The sequence below is a fragment of the Prosopis cineraria genome, unplaced genomic scaffold (genome assembly GCF_029017545.1).
Source record: "Prosopis cineraria cultivar Desert tree isolate PC_DT_omini unplaced genomic scaffold, ASM2901754v1 PC1796, whole genome shotgun sequence".
NCBI classification, from domain to species: domain Eukaryota; kingdom Viridiplantae; phylum Streptophyta; class Magnoliopsida; order Fabales; family Fabaceae; genus Prosopis; species Prosopis cineraria.
In genome coordinates, this window is record NW_026557121.1 from 4,068 (window position 1) to 27,856 (window position 23,789).

The 23,789-nt window shown below is 35.6% G+C and overlaps 1 protein-coding gene across 1 annotated transcript; it reads left to right on the plus strand.

The window, feature by feature from the left end:
* Positions 1–7,142: 7,142 nt before the first annotated feature.
* LOC129300892 (uncharacterized) lies at positions 7,143–23,372 on the plus strand. Its single transcript, XM_054939492.1, has 7 exons — positions 7,143–7,278; positions 10,101–10,333; positions 10,785–10,831; positions 12,196–12,267; positions 12,410–12,563; positions 12,654–12,861; positions 23,228–23,372. The coding sequence occupies exons 2-7, from the start codon at positions 10,144–10,146 to the stop codon at positions 23,370–23,372; spliced, it is 816 nt and encodes a 271-aa protein (XP_054795467.1). The 5' UTR covers positions 7,143–7,278; positions 10,101–10,143.
* Positions 23,373–23,789: the final 417 nt, after the last annotated feature.

Sequence of the window (23,789 nt, forward strand, 5' to 3'; positions counted from 1 at the left end):
AACTTGCACTATGTGTAGCATAGTTTGTCCTGTCCTGTCTTGGTTTGGTGTTTTTAGTGCAAAGGTTGGCTTACCTTGTTACAAGGCATATGGGTGACCTTGTAAAGGATGCAAATATTATATTAGCAAGATAGACAAAAAGAAGTATAGAACTTCATACATCTCTTCACACAAGTGTGTTGCTTATAGGATTTAAAATATTGGCCTATCCAAATACTGTGCCCTGCTTTTCAAGGTTAGTATTTTGGCTCTTGGTGATCAAATTCTCTTGAGCGATAATTTGATGTTTCATAATTTACTATTCTATATTCTAGTTATCATTATTGCAAACCTATAGCATCTGTGTATTATTGAAATTTATTGAAGATGACATCTAGATGCTTTTCAATTTACTTTAAACAGTTCATAAAAGAAATTGGTGAGGAAATTGATTAAAATTCAAAACAAATGATATTATATTATTCATCTAGAATATGATGATCACACCGAGTAAAGTATACCTTGCTAGGCCACAATGATATTTTTAATCATAAAGATCCTTTCTTTAAGGCATACAATCCCAATAATTTTTCAATCTTACAATAATAAATGAAAGTAGATTTTCTTATTGAAGGCCTGTGTCATTTGATGGTAAAGGTTGTAGTCAAAGTTCATTTTAATAACATCACTTTTAATTGTTTGAATTCAATTTGATTCTTGCACATTCACTTCACAAAATCACGTGCCTATTATTATCATTCACTTTCATTGAGGCAATTCATGATTTCACTAGCTAACTTCTAAAATTGCTCATTTTCTCAGACATCTAGAGTACACAGTCCCTCTCTATTCATTATTTACTCATTGTGCTCTTTATTTTCACTGGATTTCCTCTCTTGTGCACATTTTTGCTATCAATTTCTAAGATACAACCAATCAAATCCATCTTCCAATCATTTTTGTCTCATCCTTTAGATTAGTTCGATCTTTTACTCAACTCTTCACCAATTCACATCTCTCTCCAATTCTTTCATTCATGGTTGACTCTTACATTTTCTCTTGGGAATGATTTGGAAACAATGAGGCATGGCTAGAGGCTTGTGATCCTTAGGAGAAGATGTGAAGCACTTGAGCCAAGCTTTGAAAGGGACTAAGTTATCTTTATCTTGATTCTAGTTGCAATTTCTATTTCTTGATTAGAATTTGGACTTTTGTGATAAATGTGGGCTGTGTTTGATGAAATGCTTAGTTAATATTTTGTAATAATATATTGGGAGTTAAGTTTTCTTGTTGGAATTTTCATTTGGTCCTTGGATATAACTCAAACTTCATGTTACATTGTGATTGTTGGCATTATATTGGTTGTGATTGCTCTAGTATTATGTTTATATCACTTTAAGATACTTGAAACTTGATTTATGTAATTGGAACTCATTTTGGCAAGTTAATTTTGTACTATGCATTGGCCATACTTAATCTCATTGTATTCATTATGCATTAGTGATGTAATTGGCTAAATAGAGCTACCATTAATTACTTAGGATGTTAGGAATCTTTTGAAAGCTTTTTAGCCAAGCTTGAGTAATTGCTTAAGCTCATTTGACCAATGAATTAAGGTGAATTGGCAATTTAATTTTGCCAGAATACGTTTTAACTCTCACTCCTAAGGACCCCCACACACATTGATACAAACACAAATTCATTTACATGTCACTCATAAATTTGGAAAATTCATAAACATAAGAATAGTTTTATTTAGTGACCACTTAAATATTCAACTAAATCCTTTTGTTGCTATTTATCACATTTTAAGTTCAATTTAGCTTGACTCAAATCCAACTTACTAGGAAAATTTGACCTAGGTTCACCACTGAACTTCAATAATAGCAGCTTAATTTATTTAAGGCATTAATGACAAGTGCTTATCAGGTGCCCTTACCTACTTGCTAGCACAATTTGTTATTCAGAAACTCTTATCCACAAAGAATATTGTCCTAAATCTATGAGGCTTAGGAACCTTTCATTGCATTTGAAAAAGAACAATGCTGGAAATATATACTATTATGATTTTAACCCATAAACCATTAGATTGCTGCATAATAGCCTAGGTCGTCTTTGCTAGTAGTGCATTATTAAACTGCATAAAATTCTAAAACCTAAGTTTCATCTTTTTTCGAGTGACAAAGTGATTTCCATGCCTCCCAGTGGATTTTACCTCCACTATCATTGTTGTTCCAGAAAAATTTAGATACTAAACTGTCCAATTCAATACAAGTATGCTTTAGAACTTTGAAATAGTAAATAGAAAAGATTAGGATTACACTACTGACTACATTTATCATAACTTTCATCCTAAATAAAGTTAAGAGCTTTTATTTCCACTCTTGCACCTTCCTTCTCATCTTATCCCTAACATATGCAAGAGCAACACGCTTAGATCTACCCTATAAAATAGGCAAATCCAACTATCTACCATGATTGTCAACACCATCAATATTCAGAGAAGAGATAGTAGCTTGCCTAACATCATCTAGGGCATTAATAGAGAAAAACATGCTTGATTTGTCATAGTTGACAGATTGGCCTTACACATAACAATAATCAGACAAAATTCTCTTAAAGATCAAGCAATTTTGTCTATAAGAAATCAAGAACACCAAAGTGTCATCAGCAAACAAGCAAAATGTTACCCTCAAACAACCCTTGTGATGCCTTGTAAAAGTAGAGATCATGGCAGAGAAAGCTTCAAAACCAAAATAAACAAGTAGTAGGGAAAGAAAGTCACCTTGATGTATTCCTCGTGGTTGGATTTTGGCAATGGTTCAACCAAAAAGTTGGATATCGAAATTCATGCTATCTACACAATGTAAACCCAATGAACCTATTTGGAGCAAAAACACATACTCAGCATTACCTCCTTCAAGAAAGTCTACTCAAGGCAGTCATAAGCCTTGTTCATATTCATTTTAGTGGCAAATTTATACTTGCCACCAAATTTTTTTCCAAGTAACAATAGATTTCATGGGCTATAATCACATTATCTGGAAGGAGGCAATTAGGCATAAAGGTATTGGTGCTCTAAAATACATGAATCTAGAACTAAATGAAGCCTATTGACTAGAATATTAGAACTTATAAGCAACACTATAGAAGCTTATAGGTCTAAATTGAAATACAGTTTTGAGATTCTTCACTTTAGGGATCAAAATCAAATTGGTCTCATTCAATTTTGTAACCAAGTAGTTTCCTTCAAAGAATTCAGTAATCATAACAAGAAGAGAAGGTTTTATCTCAGTCCCTAAGTATGGATAAAAATGGCCATTAAATCCATCTAGGTTGGGATTTTGAAATATCATAATGTATAACTAAATCTAAACATTGTGATCTTTTTTACATTAATAAGAATTGACAATTAGATTCTAACGAACTTGGTTATATTTTGGGAATTTCTACCTAATTTTTTCATTCTTTTAATCCCTTCTAAATTTTATATAATGTCACCTAAGAAACTAGGGAGAATGAAATTAAAGTCTCAAACCAACGAATTTATGGTACTTGGTGCTACAAAATTTACTAAACAATTAGTTGTGAATATTGATTTAGATAAATATAAATTTAAGAGTTCTAACTACAAATAAGACATGTATAAAATGTTTAAATGTGTGAATTTATATTTGGGCTAAATCCCTATTCTACACTTAAAATTGTATAGATTTGGATAAAATACAAATCTAAATTTTATTTTAATTCCTTCATAAATTAAAATCCTTTCTAAATCTTTATCACTTCAAATCTCTTTGTTTTTTTTCCATCTGTTATTTCAAATCTTTGTATGCACCCTTAAATACTTCCTAATAATAATAACTTTTATTTGTTAATTACTCAATCACAAAAATTTAAATATATGGAGATTTAATCCAAATATACCAATCTAAACACTATTTTAAATTTCAATATAACTCTCAGTTTGCAATTTAAATTCAAATCTACTAATTTAAACACTGCCTTAAATTTTAAATATGACTTTCAATTTATAGTTTGAAATTCTCGTAGGCAATTATTTGAATCAATATTTACCACTTAATTTTTTTTAAAACAATTAAGTAACTATTATTATCAGGTCCAAAATCTTCTCCTTTCCTTTTTCTTCTCCTCATCCTCATCTTTATAATGTTTATCTTGACATTATCAGGAAATGAAACATGAGACACATAACACTATTATGATAATTAGGATTACTTAATTATTTATATGAAGTTATCATAACTCAAGGGTTAAATAAAGGTTTAAAAGACTAGGATCTTAAGAAACCCTTTTTGAAAACATAGTTGGGCTCAAACCATAGTTTAAAACAAGTTAAACAAAGTAATGGAAGTATGAAAATTAATTAACATCACAATCAAGCATAAAAAAAGACATTTTAGACAACCCCTAAAATGCTATATTCAACATGGCATACATATCATCTACTGTGGCGAATAGCAAAGAGGGATTACATCTCTCACTGTGCAATGTGCTATAGTCCACCCCTATTATCATGATAGCACTCTAATACCAACTTTCGAAGCGCACTATTTTACCCTGTTCGATTTGAACAATTTAAGTATTCATATATAGCTCATTGAGCCCTTTAGCTATTGGCATAGGTTTCACATCCATATACTTTACCATTCAAAAATTGAACACCAAGACACAATTCTAGTCCGTTTTCAATTTAAAACCACAACATGGGTATTCAAATTCCCCAACCTAATGCCAATAGCCTTAGAACTACTTGAATCAACTGAAATGGACCACCAACAACCTGATAAACTAATCATACAACAACAATAGCATTCCAAATACAAATTGACAATTAAAACACCAAATTCACATAATTCAAAGGGTGACAACAAATCACATTTAACATTCTCTTTGCCATTTCACACATACAAACAATACAACAACGCACTTGCATTAGTATCTCGGTGCCTAACAATGATTTCATCACAATCACAACCTCTCTGGCCGAGATACCCACAATTACATAATATTATGCAACTGTAACAAAATAACGTATGTTCCTAAGTTGGTATATTCAATACAAATTCATTGCAATTGCAAAAAAGAGTAAGAGGGCACCATGCAAACTCAACTCTCAATAGCAACTGCCTTCCCTTTACTCCTATCAGAGTCTTTTCCTATAAAATGTAATCATAGGATGAGTTGAGGATTCAGTAACTAAATAATCTAAATAAACTATTCGTGTATGAGAATAGTTAGTGAGCATGTGAAGTGGTAATAAAACTGCAAGTTAGATATTAAGTTTACATACACATATGGCTATAAAATAATGATATGCATGATCAACACATTGCCTTATACCCTTCTTATTTCTTTTGATTAAATTTATGGGCTAACAATTTGATAGAACCAAGTCAATGTGACAGGATTGGCTCAAGCTCATCAATCATAGGAGGCAGCCCTAACCTAAGGTGCCTTCATCCATTATGAACCACATATTCCCCCCCCTTTCCTTGAATGCCAGAGGTGCCATATGCCTGATTTATCTTAAATAGTACTGGGACTTTCAAACAAGAATAAGACTAAACATCAAGGCTTTCATGGTGCTAGTATACCATATAGATTTCATACAATATCTACTAATAACATTAGGGTGAACTCCTACCCTTTCACAATGATCATGTCCAAACATTATGCTCAAACATTTCCACACATAGCTATACACATGTAATCTATTCATGAACAATCATTTTCATAATGAATCATACATTTTGGCAAGTATATACACATATACATAGGATTTAACATGAAATATTTCAAAAAATCCATATATGCAAACATATGAGCACATTCCACTTAACATAGGGTTTCTAAATTCCAATCATTTTATATTTTTAGTATACTAGTTCAAAATAAATATGAAGTAATTTTCGCAATTCCATACAACCATTGAAACACACAAATAATAAGTTTAAATAATTAGGTTACTTAAACTATTTTATCACTAAAATGGTTATCATGGTGAAATACAAGCTCCACAAGTGTCCACTTGCATAATGGAACACGATTAATATTTAATCTACAAAATTAAATGTAGATTAAACATTAATCAATAATTACAATTCTAATTAAACCCTTTTTAGCCTAATTTTGGTTATCCACCATACCAAAAATCTCCCTTTAATATCATCAACACTTTTAATAAACTCCATTAATTTTCTTTTGCAACCAAACACTTAAACAAATACATATCTCTATCTATATTGCTCCCAATAGCTGAAATTTGACTTAGAGTTCGTCTAAATCCTGCCAAAAAATCTCAAACCACTACAAAAATCTTAAACCTAAGTTTAGAAGTTTGATTTAACTCTTTAAGACCTTAATTAAGCTAATAGGTTCAATTACAACTCAAGAAAATGAAATCAAACCCCAACAATATTTAAAACCACAGAAATTTTGCATAAAGGGAGAGAGAGAGGTATAGGAAGCTTACCTAAAGCTAAACCTTGCTCAAAATGTTCCCACATTGCTCCTAAAATGATACCCTAGCACTAACGAGCTCTCCCTTCATCTCCTCTCTTATGTTTCCTCACCTTCTTCTTCTGAAATTAGATGTATTTTGCATCTAATTTATTTCTAAAATGAGTCATGCGCTGCAGCACATGGCACAACAAGGCCATATACCATTTTTGGCCACCCTCTTAAGTCTGGTTAAATTGAATACCATCCTAACTTATTTTTAAAGCTGTGCAAAGGTCTAAAAACCTTATTAATATCCCAAAAATATCATAAATTCATAAATATCTTAATTTGACAAATTTACCCTTCTTAACACTTAAAAATTCAAAATTCAAATCTAGGATATTACAATCTTCACCCTTAAACAACAAAATGAATGGTTGTTTCATAAAATAATTATCATATTATCATATAAAATTAAAAATAAATTTAAATTGTTAAAATGTAACCTGTAAAGTTTACAATTGCATTTTGGTATTAATTTTTTTTATGACTTAATTTTTTTTATTTATTTTATTACAGTTATAAACTATGCAGATTAAATTTTAACAATTTAAAATTATTTATTTATTTTTTAATATAATATTATGATGATTGTTTCATAAAATAATTGAATCTGAGAGGGAAGGAATGAGGAGGGGATCTCCTCCCATTATTATCGGTATCCCAAAAAAATAACTGCTGAGTAGCTTGACAGTTCACAGCTAATTCCAAACCTATCGCCCAAAACCATCCCCAGCAGAAGAAGCGAAGTCATCTTGCGAGGTGCAGCCACCGGTAAGCTCATCCCGTACCAGGAGAAATCGTTTCTGCTTCTGATACTTTCTCCTTGTATTTGTTCTTCCTATATCTTTCTGCTTGCTCTAACTGCTTGAAACCGTTCTTTTCGTGTGTCGATTGAATATGCTTATTGCTCTTTCAGCTCGTGCTTGTGATTCCGTTTCCATTGTCGTTCTAGTTTTTCATATACATATATGGAATACAAAATGCTTCGGTAGCTTTATGTTGCTTCTTGGTTTATAAACTTGTGCTTGTGATTTCATTCCCATTTTCGCATGCTTCTGCTTATGTTTTGATTATAAATATGCTTCTGCATATGGTTGCTAGACATTGTTCTGCATATGGAGATAATTTCGAATGCTTCAGCATTTTTGTGTGTTTCGATTATAAGTATGCTTCTGCATATGCAATTGGAGTACGCACTTTCTTTATTTTCAGAAGGGGCAATTTTATCTTTGGGATCATGATCTTATGTTTAACCAAACAAATATATTCACTTTTCTTTCTTTTTTATCTACTAGTCATTACGTTACATTACATTTTTTTTTCAATGTAATTCTCCTAGCTAGCACCCAAAACTATGTAATATATAATTATATATTTTTATTAGTCATTTATTAAGAAGCTTTTATAAGTTTACATTGTGAATTTCTTACGTTATAATTCACCCTCCCTCTCCAAATTCAACTAAAGTCGCAATTTTTTTTTTTAAATTATGTATGGGGGTTAAATGTAAAGCCACAGGTTTCATGTAACTGAAATTGCAGTTTCAGTAAGAGTAGACCCCTCTCTAGCTTCTTCTAGTTCCAGATCTCAGTTTACCTTTCTTACAGCCCTTCCTTTTCCATGTGTGGAACTAATCATAGTTCCTTAATCATCTGCATCTTTGGTCTCCTCTTTGAAATCCATCAACACGCTGAACCTCTTTGCACTGTAGTTCCAATCACTGCTGTCTCTAGCCTTCTCTTTCCTTCCTCATTGTTGCCTTCAACATTGGCATCTCCTGCTTCTGTCACACTTCTCCATTCACAGTTCTCCAGGGTCTTGTGCAAAATAGAAACAGTTAGTCTTTGCGCATTGCGTCATACAAACTCTGGTTGCATCTGTAACAACTTCTCTAGGAGGTTGGTTTCTCTTTCTCTGTTCCTTCGTCGCTGTTTTATTCAAACAAACTCCATTTGCATTGCATCATGTGAAAAAGAAAGTTGGTGCGCTGTTTGAAATTTATTGTGAACTGAATTAAGCGTTCTTGTGTTTGCAGTTTGAGCTGCTGGTACTCTGTTTCTTGTATTTATTATTGATCAGGGATTCAATTGATAACAAATAACTATGGCTGTTCCATATTCAACCTTGATGTTATGATTCCTAGCTGTTCTCCCGTTTAGAAAGAAGGGAGAATGATGCATTTGAACTTTCAGTTATCAGTTTGCCTGCGGAATTTCTTGAGAAACTGAAAGTGATGATACATAGCCAACCATGATGTCCTGATTGTCCTATCTAGATATCAAGGGGAAAAAAGCATAGCTGATTATGTGTTGCTTATTCTTTTTGTGGCTTGTTCTATGCCTGCTTTCAATTGCAATACCATTTTTGAAGCTTCAAATGATGCACATATCAGATTTTCATCCTTTTTCTATGAGATGATAATGTTGTTATTAGTTTATTCTGGATGGATATTACTTTTCTTTAGGATTTAAATGTTACTTTAATGATTAGATGATTATCTTTTCTATTTTTATATAAATTATTTAAGTTAAAAGGGCAAAAATACCCATGAACTTTTTCTTCAGGAGCACCTAGTATCATTAAGTGAAAAAAGGTGCAAAAGTACCCCTAGCGTTAATGATGTGGGTGTAAAAGTGCTCAAACCATTAAGTTTGACTGATATTTGTTAACGTTGACCGTTAAGAAAAAAAGAAGCAAATATGAGGTGCACAAATACTCATAAACTTTTTATCTAGGTGCAAAAATATCCAAATTATAAAATATTATTTTATTTTATATTGTCTTTTCTAGTCAATTTTAACTTTATTTTATTAATTATAAAAAATAAATTTGAGTCTTCAAACTAAGCCTATTCAGATTTGGACTTGGCTCAGATTTATTAGGATTTATTTGGGCAGCTTGAATAAGCACCAAATAAAGAAATTTTTCTAAACTTCCAAACTAGTACTAAGATTTTTCAAGCTTATTTAGGTTGGCATGTCGGGCTTCACTCAAATTATTAAATCTAACCTTTCCCAATCTGTTTAAATAACTTGATGTTGACTATGAAGTTCTAAGAATAGAACTTAATGGATTAGGGAAGGTTGGCCTATTAATCCAAGCCAAGCTCAAACCAGAATGACTTTAACCCAAGTACTCAAATTCTTTTTTATTATTAATAAAATAAAAGTAAAATTAGATAAAATTGAAATTGACTAACAAAGAAAAAATAAAATAAATAATATTTTATAATTTGGGTACTTTTGCACCTAGATAAAAAGTTTATGAATATTTTTGCACTTTATATGTGCTTCATTTTTATTAACTGTCAATGTTAACAAACATTAGTCAAACTTAATGGCTTTGGCACTTTTGTACCCACACCATTAACATTAGGGGTACTTTTGCACCCTCATTCACTTAATGATGTTGGATGTCCTCGAGGAGAAGTTCATGGGTATTTTTGCCTTTTAATCTATTATTTAAAATATGTTAATTAAATAGTAGCCAAGTTGATGGTTTAACTACGATTCAACTATTTTGCTTTGATCCAATATCCTAACCAGTTTAATGACTGGTCCTGTTTTTTAATACCTTGGTCTCCCCTAATGCAGTGCACAGAGTATGTGTGAACCTGTTGCATTCCTATAGTTTGGGATGGCAGAAGAGGGAGGAACAGTCACTAAGGAATGCGAAGAGAACCAGATACAGAAAATTGAGGCTGATAAGAGCATGGCCCCTTGGGAGCAACACTCAGCTGTGATAAGCCTCCCTCGCTTTGACTATGCTGCTCCGTCTTCAATTCTCCAGCATTCTCATTGTGGCTTTCTTGTCACTTGTACTATCAGTTACTGCCCCATCTGTCCCTTTCTTCTACTCAGCTCAATTTCGAACACCATACAGCTATCATGCAGAGACACATCAACAACTTGTTTCTCAATTCTGGGTTACTTTTCGCATAGTGATTTTCACCGTGCAAATCTGCATTTCCTGCTAAAAAACGCTTATCCTATATCCATGAGAGGGACTGCAGACTATTTAGTTATTGTCATCTTATTTATGAACTAGGAAATACCCTATGACTTTAATAATTGGTATTTAATCTCAATAAACTTGCAACGTGCAAAATATTCTTGTCTTGGTTCTCATTTACCTAGTCTTTGGATGGGGAAATGTGATTGAAATGAAATCTATGGCACAATAAATAACTCTTACTTGATTCCTTTTGAAATATGATTTGAATTTAGGTTTTATTTATGCTTATGTTGTTTGAATGGTCAATATTGTTTTCTCTACAGGGAGGGAGAAAAGTGCTACTAAGGAAGTGTTGTCTATCCTTGGAAAGGTATCCTTCATTACCCTTTTAACATGTTTCCAAATTTACTTCGTTATAAAACATTTACAGTTGAAGAAAAGTTTTTCTTAATGGTAATGAATATTCTAAACCTAGATTCAACCTGTAAAACGAAAAAAAGATTTCCTGGGCTTGCTGCTCTACTTTATTCATTGGACTTGATTTGTATACTTTAGAAAAGCAAATAGGTGAGATAGATGTTGATGGAACTCAGCTGCATTTCGGATTATTAATGTTTGAAAGACTGAGATTATCTTCTGTCCAGTGTAAGGTGAGAGGAATAAGCTCAGGGAATTACTATTAGCAGTCACAGCTCAGAGATAGTGATCAAAAGTACTATTAAACTCACCTTCCTCCTACTTTTCTCTCCCCTTCCTATATTGCCCCATATTCCCTCATCAGAATTACTTATAATTCCCTTGTCCTTTTCTCCTTCTCTTTGCTAAAATGTGTTGCCCTTTTCTTCTCTGATATGTTTGGTGGGCCCATCAGATGTATGTCTATTTAGAGAACGATTCCTTATAATCAAAAGATGTCTTTCATGTCCAACTATATGATGATTATTAGCATATTCAGGATTGAGAAAAATTCATCCATACAGTTTCCTAATTATCTAGTTCCTTTCCTTCTAACATTCATCTTCTGATTTACAACTCAACCAACCTTTTCTTCTCTGATATGTTTTGTGGGCTCTGATATGTTTTGTGGGCCCATCAGATATTTGTCTATTTAGAGAACAATGCCTTTTGATCACTAGATGTCTTTCATGTCCAACTATATGTTGATTATTAGCATAGTCAGGATTAAGAAAATTTCAACCATACAGTTTCCTAATTATCTAGTTCCTTTCCTTCTAACATTCATCTTCTAATTTACAACTCAACCAACCGTTTAAGGGATAGGATAAATTTGCTCTTGTATTTCATAAAGCTGTTTGTAGCATTGACATGGTAAAATGCATAACTGCGTTGGAAAGTTTGATTGAAAAGATGATCTTGAAAGTGAAGAGTAATTTCGCATGTTGTTTTGGGATGGCATGCCTAAACATGACTCGCAATTAAATCAGAAGTTGAGGTGGATAAGCATTTGCTAGATGTTCATGCTGAAAAAAATAAACAATTTCTGGATGTGGAGTTTTTTATCGATTTATTTTCTAAGTTTGCCTTTGAATAACCATTTGTTATGACAAACTAAGCACTCTTCAAGGTGTCATTAGTCCTTTCTGGAGAGTAATTGTTCTGTAAAAATATTAATTTGTAATTTATTATTCTCATTCTGGGAAGTTGAAACTAACTTTTGATGGAATAACCACTTTAATGCCAGCAAATTTTAATGATATTTAAATGATTTTTTAGAAAGCCACTTTTCCACATTTGGGCCTATGTGATTGTAAACGGATTATACAGTGCTATCAACTGTCACACTGTGTAAGTTCTCTTCTCATATCATTGTGGCTATGTTCATGCTTTACACAACAGAAGATGATTTACAAGTACATTGATTTAGCTTTATTTTTTTTTTCTTGTTTATTTTTCTCCTCGTACACTTTGGGATGTAATTTTGTTACAGTATGTTGATCCCTTTAAAAATGGAGGTTATAATGGTTCGGACAGCCATGAGAAAAATAGCACTGTGAAGAGAAGGAGGATGTGCGCTGAAGATATTGGCAGAGAATGTTTAGACTTGGAAGCAACTGACTCTGTCATTGTTAAATCTGCGGAAGGTACTGTTTTTTCTCCCCCTTCGTTTATTCCCTTATTGGAGTTAAGAGTTATGACTGAGTTTTAGGTTTATTGAACAGTCTTGAGCTAAGTGATGACAGGTAAACTTTCAGACGAAACTCACTCAACTCCTACACAAGCAGAGACAAGCACTAGTGGAGCTTTTGATCTTTCATTAGTTAAGCTGACAAGGAGTGGGTTACTTCTTTTTACCTTCCCAAGGAATGCTTTGGTTGACACTGTTGACATTGTGTCAAATATCATTCAATCTTTGGGGTCTGGTAGTGTAAGTTCACCAAAGTAAGTGAAGTGAACAATTTAAGTTGTATTTGTTAAATTCTTTATTTTGGTAAGGGAGAAGTTTGATGAGTTGGGTCTTGGTAGCTCACTGAAGGAGGGTATGCTTGATGGCTTAAAAAGTGCTTGTAGGGATATTTACAAACAAGGTCTGTACATTAGTTACAGAACTTGAACTCACAACCTAGTGGCTATGGGACTGATCCTTTCCAGTTGAATCAACTTTTTTTGTATGCTAGTTGTTCTTGTAAGTGAATGACAGTAGCTAGGTTGCAACTTCTTGGCGTACCTTTTCCTAAATGTCTGCAATTTATTTGTGGATGAAAAAGGGTTTGTTGTCATATGTCTCAGTGTTGTTGAGGGCATGTTTGGTTCCAGCTTAGTTGACCATGCATGACATTCAAGACATAGGTGAAATATTTCAATGTGATTTTGGCAGGGTTCCTTTGAGCTGGTATTACTTAGGCAAGCCCTTGGACAAAGGTGTGCAACTCCTGGGGTGCTTGTCCTGTGTTTGATGTTTCAGCCTGTTTATTTGTCTCCACTTTAGATCAAATCCAACCATGATTCAATATTTCTTGTTGGCTTCCAATTATTGGTGTCCCATGTAGTTTCCAACTTTTCTCTTGGGCATTTTCAAAACGGTGACAGTGATCACAACCAAGGCCTCCCCTCCTTTTTAGTGGTTGTCATTGTTATTCTCATCTTTAGTCAGTAGCGGAAATGTGGTTGACCTATATTTAATGTAAATATTATTTATTAATAAAGGGGATACTGTGAGGAGTAAAAATAGGGATTTTGTAGATATCCTATTCCCGAATATCCTCTCCTGATTCCATCTCCTGATTTCTTGGAGATTTGATCATCTTCTCACATGTATAAATCAGTGTACATACTCTGGGATTCAATAATAAGAGTTTTTCGGTCTATTTGCTACATGGTATCAGAGCAACTAGCAGATATCGACGCCGAAAACTCTGAGACAGAAAGCACCGAAGACGAGACACAAGAATTGCACCCGATTCACACTTCTCCAATGTCGAAGAGTGATGGGTCCTCGCAAATCGATCCAGATAAGGCCGGTAGTCCCCTCGGGTCGATCACTGGTCATGACGGATCATCGGTGCTCGTGGTTACCATGAAACTCAATGGCTCGAATTATCGGGTATGGGCACAGGCTATGTGACTTGCGATTGGAGGCCGAGGGAAGATGGGTTACCTCGATGGCTCATCAAAAATTCCAGAAGAGTCCAGAACGCAGGAGCTACAGCGATGGCATACCGAAAATTCGTTGGTATCATCGTGGCTGATCAATGCCATGATTCCGGAAATTCAACAGAGCTTCATATTTCTTCCATCAGCTCATGAAATCTGGAAAGCTGTGCGAGATTCATACTCTGATGGGAAGGATTTGGCGCGAATATATGAGCTTAAAACAAAAGCATGGTCACTGCAGCAGGGAGAACGTGATGTCACGGCTTTCTGGCTGGAGCTGAATACCATCTGGCAGGAATTAGACTTGATGACAGAAGTGGAATGGTCTAGCAGTAATGATGCAATCCGTTATAAGGAGCAAGTCGAGAATGAACGGGTGTTTCAGTTTCTTGCAGGACTGAATCAATCTCTAGATGATGTACGGGGGCGCGTTCTGAGCCGTATGCCACTTCCATCCACTAGAGAAGTATTCTCAGAGGTACGTCGAGAGGCTTCAAGACGCAAGGTAATGACTCCTGGAGCTATTTCTGCACCGACTTCTTCCTTGGACACTGCTGCACTTGTGAGCAAGGACAGTGATTCAAATCATAAGAACCAAAAGGGGAAGGTCACTTGTGAACATTGCAAGAAGATTGGGCATACCCGTGACACTTGTTGGGATATACATGGAAAGCCAGCCGATTGGAAGCCGAAAAAGGGCAAGCAACGAAGTTATCAAACTTCTCATGATGTACCGCCAGATAAACCAGACTCAATACCTGAAATTGATAAGGAGCAACTAGGTAAGCTACTTGAGATGCTTAGTGTGTTGCAGAAGAATGAGAAAAACCAGAAACTGAATCCTACTGCATCTGTGGCTCACAAAGGTAAATGTGCCTTACTTACTTCTAATAGTAACCCCAAATGGATTGTTGATACTGGGGCAACTGATCATATGACCTCAAATGTTAAACTATTCAATACCTATATTCCTAGCGCTGGGAATGAAACAGTAAGTACAGCTAATGGATCTTCCTCGTCAATAGCAGGAACAGGAAGTGTGGTTATTTCTAAAGTCATGAGACTGAATCATGTTTTACATGTACCTTACTTGGCTTGTAACTTATTGTCTATAAGTAAGTTGACTAAAGAGGCAAATTGCTGGGCTCATTTCTGTTCTACTCATTGTATTTTTCAGGACCTCTTATCGGGGAAGATGATTGGCAGTGCTAAGGAGCATAACGGTCTCTACTATCTCGATGAATCAACCGTGAGTAGTCTTTGGTCTCGAATCCAGTGTCACATTGCAAATAAAGACTTTAATGATCTTATGTTATGGCATAGGAGAATGGGTCATCCAAATTTTCAATACTTATGTCGTTTGTTTCCTGAATTTCAAGTTAATAAAATTTCTTCATTTCACTGTGCTGAGTGTGAACTTGCTAAACATCACAGATCTGTGTTCAAACCTGTTGAATATAAATCTACCCGTCCTTTTTCCATTATTCATAGTGACTTATGGGGTCCTACTCGTATTGCTAATCGTACAAATACTAAATGGTTCATTACATTTATTGATGACCATACTAGAATGTGTTGGGTCTACCTATTACAAGATAAATCTGCTGTGCCCTCTGTCTTTTCTCAATTTTATACAATGGTAAAAAACCAGTTTGACACCACAATCCAAGTCCTCCATACTGACAATGGCACTGAATACTTTAATAAAACCATGGATATGTTCCTCACAGAACATGGAATTGTCCATAAAAGTACCTGTCCTAACACTCCCCAACAAAATGGTATTGCGGAACGGAAAAACAAACACCTCTTAGAAGTTGCACGTGCCTTGCTCTTCACTTATAACGTTCCCAAATATTTCTGGGGAGATGCAATTCTTACCGCTACATATTTAATCAACCGCATGCCAAGTCGTGTCCTCTCATTTACCACACCTCTTGAGAAATTAAAAGAATCTCACTCCATTACTCATCTTGACACCAACCTACCACTTAAAATTTTTGGTTGTTCCACTTATGTTCACTCCCATCACTCCCAAAAGCTGGACCCTAAAGCCATCAAATGTATCTTTCTTGGTTATTCCTCTACACAAAAAGGGTATAAATGCTTTGATCCTCATACCAAGAAACTTTACATAAGCCGAGACGTTAGCTTTGTTGAGCATGAGTCCTTTTACCCAAACACTTCAAGTCAGGGGGAGAGGGGGAGTGACTTTCAGTTTTTGGAAAGTGAAAGTGAGAGGCAAAGGGGTAAAGAAATCACCACCATTCATGATTCTGATCCCTTCATTCTTGCACCAACAAACTCTCAAATAGAGTCTGAACTCTTAAACCCACAGTCCACCGAATTCAGGGTCCAATCTCCTAGGCCAGAAACTGAAGTAAAAAGTCTTTCAGATTGCACTGAAATTGCTGGAAATGCACTGGAAAAGACACCCATAGTCTACTCTAGGAAGAAATGGCGAGAAAGGGAGACTGTTATACCTGAAGCACAACCAGAATTCGAACCACAAGAGGCTCCTGAAGCTGGGAAAGCGGAGACAGACTTACCGATAGCCCTCAGAAAACAACCCAGAACTTGTACACAGCACCCCATCCAAAGGTTTGTGAGCTATCAGACTCTATCCTCACAATTCCGCACTTTTGTAACTAACCTTGATAAAGTGAAGATTCCCAATGATGTATATGAGGCCCTTAGCATACCAGATTGGAAGAATGCTGTGATAGAGGAGATGAATGCTTTAACAAAAAATGGCACATGGGAAGTTGTAGAGCTACCAAAAGGGAAGAGGGTTGTGGGCTGCAAGTGGGTGTTCACCCCAAAATATGATGCTGCTGGTAAGTTGGACAGATTAAAGGCACGGTTAGTGGCAAAAGGGTTCACCCAAACATATGGCTTGGACTACAAAGAAACTTTTGCCCCTGTAGCCAAGCTTAATACTATCAGAATCCTAATCTCTGTGGCTGTAAATCTGGATTGGCCTCTCCAGCAGCTAGATATTAAAAACGCCTTCCTAAATGGTGACCTTAAGGAAGAAGTCTTCATGACACTACCTCCAGGTTTTGAGGCGGGAAAGAACAATCAAGTGTGTAAGCTTAAGAAATCCTTGTATGGCCTAAAACAATCACCGCGGGCTTGGTTTGACAGATTCTCGGAAGTCTTGAAGAATGAAGGATATAAGCAGGGATTGTCTGATCACACAATGTTTGTAAAAATGGAAGGTGGTAAGAGGTGTATTCTCATTGTATATGTTGATGATATAATTGTCACAGGTGACTATGAGGAAGAGGTAGATAGAGTAAAGAAGGCTCTTGGAAAGGAATTTGAAGTGAAGGATCTTGGTAACTTGAAATACTTTCTGGGCATGGAGGTTGCAAGATCACAAAAAGGGATTTATATGTCTCAAAGAAAATATGTTCTCGACTTGCTTACTGAAACAGGAATGTTGGGATGTAAACCTGTAGAGACCCCTATTGTTGTGAAGAAGAAGGGGAAGAAATTAATAAAAGATATGGAAAATCAAGAAGATGAAGTTGAACCTGAGGAAAATGATTGTGAAGAAGAAGGAGAGAAGAATGAGCCTGTGGAAAAAGAAAGATACCAGAAGCTAGTTGGGAAACTGATTTATCTCTCTCATACTCGACCAGACATAACTTTTGCAGTAAGTGTGGCAAGCCAGTATATGTGTGACCCTAGAGAAAGGCATATGGAAGCTGTATACAGAATCCTAAGGTACTTGAAGGGGACACCAGGTAAAGGATTATTGTTCAAGAAGCAAAGTCTACGATCAATAGAAATCTACACAGATGCAGATTGGGGAGGAACATACAAGGATAAGAGATCAACGTCAGGCTACTGCTCATGTGTATGGGGAAACCTAGTTTCATGGAAGAGTCAAAAGCAAAGAGTGGTCTCAAGGAGTAGTGCAGAATCAGAACTAAGGGCGTTGGCCCAAGGTATATCAGAGGTACTATGGGTAAGGCGAGTACTAGATGAGATATACGTCAAGACTGATCTTCCACTGAAGTTGTACTGTGACAACAAGGCTGCCATAAGTATGGCGCTAAATCCAGTTCAACACGAAAGATCCAAACATGTGGAGATTGATAGACATTTTATAAGGGAAAAGGTTGAAGAAGGAATTGTGTGCCTTGTCTACATACCAACAAAGCTTCAAGCTGCTGATGTACTCACCAAAGGATTACACAAGCCAGCATTTGATAGTTGTATAAGCAAATTGGACATGATTAGCATCTATGATCCAACTTGAGGGGGAGTGTGGTTGACCTATATTTAATGTAAATATTATTTATTAATAAAGGGGATACTGTGAGGAGTAAAAATAGGGATTTTGTAGATATCCTATTCCCGAATATCCTCTCCTGATTCCATCTCCTGATTTCTTGGAGATTTGATCATCTTCTCACATGTATAAATCAGTGTACATACTCTGGGATTCAATAATAAGAGTTTTTCGGTCTATTTGCTACAGGAAATCCTTTAGTATTGGCAGCAGAGAAGCAGGTGTCTAGCATGAGATTCCTACTTCTGAGATGAGTTCCTTTGTTGAAAAACCTTGTTCCAAGAATTCCTGGCTCGCTTCATTCAAGTACTTATTCTAGTCAACAATTCTCTTCCCTCCACTTCTTAGAATCTCTAAGGCTATCCCATTTTGGGATGTCATAATATGGGATTTTTGAGAGGAGAAATATGATTTTCCATTGATCATAATAGTATGATACAGAAGACTATATATACAAAAAGCCAGGAGATAAGCAAATAAATGGCTAATAAATACTAATAATTCTAATAAATCCTATTAACTCCTAATAATCAGATAATAATATTTACAATAAATACAATATCTCCACGCTTCCCCTCAAGTTGGATCATAAATGTTAATCATGTCTAGCTTGCTTATGCAACTTTCAAATGCGGGCTTACGTAATCCCTTCGTTAAAACATCTGCAGCTGGAAGGTTTGTAGGTAAATAAATCAAACATATGATTCCATCTTTTACTTTTTCTCTGATGAAATGTCTATTCACCTCCACATGTTTTGATTTCTCATGTTGAACAGGACTTAAGGCCATGCTTATAGCTGCCTTATTGTCACAATAAAGTTTTAATGGTGAGTCCATTTTGACATGTATCTCTTCTAGGATTCGTTTCAGCCATAACTCTTCCATTATTCCTTGGGCCAAAGCTCTTAACTCGGACTCAGCACTACTCTTAGAAACAACCTTTTACTTTTGACTCTTCCAGGTAACCAAGTTCCCCCAAACAAAGGAACAATAACCAGAAGTTGATCTTCTATCAGGATGAGTTCCTCCCCAATCTGCATCTATGTAGATCTCTATGGTTCTTTGTTCTTGTTTTTGGAAGAATAACCCTCTACCAACAGTACCCTTTAAATATCTCAAGATCCTATGGACTGCTTTCATATGCTTCTTCGGTTTTAGACATGTATTGGCTAGCCATACTTACTGCAAAGGCAATATCCGATCTTGTATGGGAAAGGTAAATCAACTTCCCAACAAGTCTCTGATATTTCTCTTTATTAGTGGCCTCTTCATTCTCATTGTCTTCTTCTTCAACCTCATCATAAGAATCATCTTCTTTTAACTTTTCCTTATTCTTCTTAGGCTTCTTTTTCTTCGAAACCACAATAGGGGTTTCAGCTAGCCTACAACCTAACATACCTGTTTCCTTCAAAAGATCAAGTATATACTTCCTCTGGATACATAAATACCTTTCCTTGACCTCGCAACTTCCATCCCAAGGAAGTATTTCAAGGCACCAAGGTCTTTTACCTTGAATTCTTTGCCCAGAACAACCTTTACTCTTGTGATTTCCTCAAGATAATCTCCTGTAAGAATAATGTCATCAACATATACAATAAGGATAAACCTTTTACCTCCCTCAATTTTAACAAACATTGTATGGTCTGACAATCCCTGCTTATAGCCTTCTCGCTTGAGGACTTTTGAGAATCTATCAAACCATGCCCTAGGAGACTGCTTTAGGCCATATAAAGATTTCTTCAATCTGCATACTTGATCACCTCTGCCTCTATCAAATCTTGATGGTAGAGTCATGTAAACTTCTTCTTTTAGTTCTCCATTTAGGAAAGCATTCTTGATGTCAAGCCAATGGAGTGGCCATTCTAGGTTAGCTGCTATAGATAAGAGAACTCTAATGGTATTTAATTTTGCCACTGGTGCAAAAGTCTCTTTGTAGTCGATACCATATGTCTAAGTAAACCCTCTTGCTATCAAGCGTGCTTTTAACTTGTCAAGAATTCCATCGGTCTTGTACTTTGGGGTGAAAATCCACTTGCAGCTTACAAACTTCTTGCCACTTGGCCTTTGAACAATCTCCCATGTTCCATTCTTCTTTTTAGGGCTCTCATTTCCTCCATGACTGCATTTCTCCATTCTGGTGTTTCCAATGCCTCTTCAATATTGTTGGGAACAACAACTTGATCTAGACTAGTGACAAAAGCACAATAACTTGGAGAAAGAGCCTTGTAGGATATGTGCTTTGTATTGGGTGCAAAGTACAAGAGCAAGGTTGTTTTCTGAGAGCAATGAGTAAATCAAGATCAGATTGAACACTCACCTATTTAGGACTTTGCTGAGGTGATTCAGGAGCTACCACTGGTTTTGACTCCTTTGGTGATTCAAATACAAGTTGCTCTCCTTCCTTGGATTTATGCTTTTGAGAATAAACCAACAAGTCTTTGTCTTTTTGCCTCTTTATATCTCCCCTTGATATTGAATTATCTTCTATGACTGGCACAAGAGATGTTGATGGTGGTAAGGGTTCGGATGAGAGTGATGGTTCTGGTAATTGAGGTAGGTTGCAGTTAAGATGGCATCCCCCCAATAAAACTTTGGGACATTATAAGTGAACATGAGGGCCTTAACCACTTTAAGAATATGTCTATTTTTCCTTTCTACAATCCCGTTTTGTTGGGGTGTATGGGCACAAGTGCTTCGATGGACAATGCCATGCTTGTGAAGAAAGGTACTCAAGACTTGGTTAAAATATTCAATACCATTGTCGATATGTAGAACTTGGATATTTGTGTTGAATTGGGTTTTTATCATGGTAAAGAAATTGATAAATATGGATGCAGTCTCAGATTTGTCTTTTAGGAGATACACCCAGCAAACACGAGTATGATCATCAATAAAGGTAATGAACCATTTTGATTTGATGCTGTTTAGGATACGAGACGGACCACAGATCACTGTGTGGTAACAAATGGTTTGGTGGGTGTATATGGTGTTCTAGGAAATGATGTTAGTTGTGCTTTGCTAGTTCACACACTTCACATTTGACATCATGGTTGGTAGGGCAAAGGTTTGGGAACAAATGAGATAAATAATTAAAATTAGGATGCCCCATCCTATTGTGCCACAACAGAATATTTGTATCTTTAGAGGTCGATATAGAGTTACATACATTAGTGGCTTGATGGTGACTCACTCTAGCATTCTCAAGGAAGTAGAGTCCCTCTCACTCTTTAGCACTTCCAATTGTCATACCCAATGATAGATCCTAAAAGACATAATGGGTTGGAACAGATTAGCACAATATTTAGATTGCTTTGTTAGTTGGCTAACAGACAGCAAATTGCATGCTAATTTTGGTACATGAAGAACAGATTCTAGAGTGATAGATTCAGAGATACGAATACTCCCTTTCCCCGCAATAGGAGCAAGAGACCCATCTGCAATTTTGACTTTCAAATTTCCAGCACATGGAGTATATGTAGAAAATAATTGGTGGTTATGGGTCATGTGATTCGATGCTCCAGAGTCTATGATCCACATTGTTTGAGCCCTTGACACTTTTAAGGCTTGAAGAAAATTACTTCTTTGTGCCAAGAAGACAAAGACTGACTGTGAAATCTGACTAACACATAGTGCATTCGATTCAACAACTTTTGATGACAGTTTTGCAAGTTTCATCATCCATTGTTGAAAGCTTATGAGCAAAGGGGTACAAATCAGATCAAGAAGACCAAGACATACCACTTCTAGAATTAGAAGCCCTATTTTCCTTAGAAATTTCTAGGTATTTGTGTTGTTTAGGTCCAATTTGTTCTAACAGTATGCACATTCAACGAACAAGGTGAAGGCTTGGAAGACCCATAACAAGAAAATGCTGAGACTAGGTTGGAAATGGTCTATCGTTGCCGAACAAGTCGTCGTTGCTGGAAACAGCTCGCCACGCGCCGCCATGCACTCAGACTCTCCCTTTGACGCAAACTAGATGAGTGGCGCGTGTGACAGCCATGCGTCGTTGACGGACACCAAACTTCGAGGTTGCACTGATCAGAGGTCTCTGGTCCTTCCTTGGTTGGCGGTGAGATCCAACGGCGCCTCTCATCCTCCATTAGGGTTTTGTCTGTCAGTTGTTAGTCTGAAACTATGCTATACGACAGAACAAAAACTAGCTAGGGTTCTGATCTAATGAACTCTGATACCATATGAGATTTTTGAGAGGATAAATATGATTTTCCATTGATCATAATATGAAGACTATATATACACAAAGCTAACACAATAAGAGACAAGAAAATAAATGGCTAATAAATACTAATAATTCTAATAAATCCTATTAACTCCTAATAATTAGATAATAATATTTACAATAAATACAATACCTCCACACATAAACATCCATTTTTAGCCAAAGGCAATGAAAGTGTGTGATACTATAGCGAGCAACAAAGCTCATTTTTGGGAGAATTCAGCTCAAGCGAAACTAAAGTAGAGGGGATCATCTTGCAAGACAGGAATTTGGAGAGGACTGGCCTTTTGAAAAGCGCCCCCCCCCCCCGGGTTCTAGTTTCTTAAGGGTTTTGGCCCTTTTCTTTTCTTTTCTTTTGTTTTTTTTTTTTTTTTTTTTGGGAGGGGGGTGGGTTTCTGATGTTTTATGTCTAAGTGAACATAGCCAGGTCCAAACAGAAAAATGCCAGCATAAAAGTAGCTTTTATCCTATGGTCAGAAATTTTAACTGTAATGTGTTAGTGAAAATGTTCAGAAATGAAATTTCTGCAATATACAAGGAAATGCCCTTCAGTTAGTTATGTTTGTACATTTCCTTTTGGCTTTGATAGAGGACATCCTCTTTTGCTGCAGCTGGTGCCATCGTATGTTTCCAATTCAAGCTACCTGTCGTTTGAATGAAAAGGAACTGCAAGAAGTTGTATCAACACTAGTTAAAAAATTTGTGGCCAATAAACAAAACCATCTTGGACAACCTCTAAAGGTACAATTTTCCTGAATCATGGTTAACCTGCCATATTTGTGTCCTTGCAAAACTAATTTTGGGCCTCTCAAATGTTAAACTGACAAATTCATCATCTCCTGTCTATATGATTCTGGTTTTAATATGAATGGAAAACAATTAATAATTATGATGATTTTTCTCAATTATCACTCTATCTCTCGGCTTAGCCCAACGTTGAATTAAATTTAATTTTGAAAATGCTGTTTCCTGAAATGTTCACTGAATGTTCATCTGTCAGTGACTTTTTTCTGAAGTTTCAATATTCTACTGATATAGTGCCAAACAAAATATGAACTGGAATTATTTTAATGTCTATCTAGAAGTTGATTCTCATTCTGAAAAATGTCACATATTTGATGCTTGTTTAATTTTTCTTATGGAGAAAATCTTATTTCATCCTTTAGTTTGCAG

What these genes read in the sequence shown, in the direction of transcription:
- LOC129300892 (XM_054939492.1), top strand. Translation starts at nt 10,144, where the DNA reads ATGGCAGAAGAGGGAGGAACAGTCACTAAGGAATGCGAAGAGAACCAG. An exon ending in TGTTGTCTATCCTTGGAAAG is followed by an intron (nt 10,832 to 12,195) that starts GTATCCTTCATT and finishes ATGATTTTTTAG; the next exon opens with AAAGCCACTTTTCCACATTT. An exon ending in GCTATCAACTGTCACACTGT is followed by an intron (nt 12,268 to 12,409) that starts GTAAGTTCTCTT and finishes ATTTTGTTACAG; the next exon opens with TATGTTGATCCCTTTAAAAA.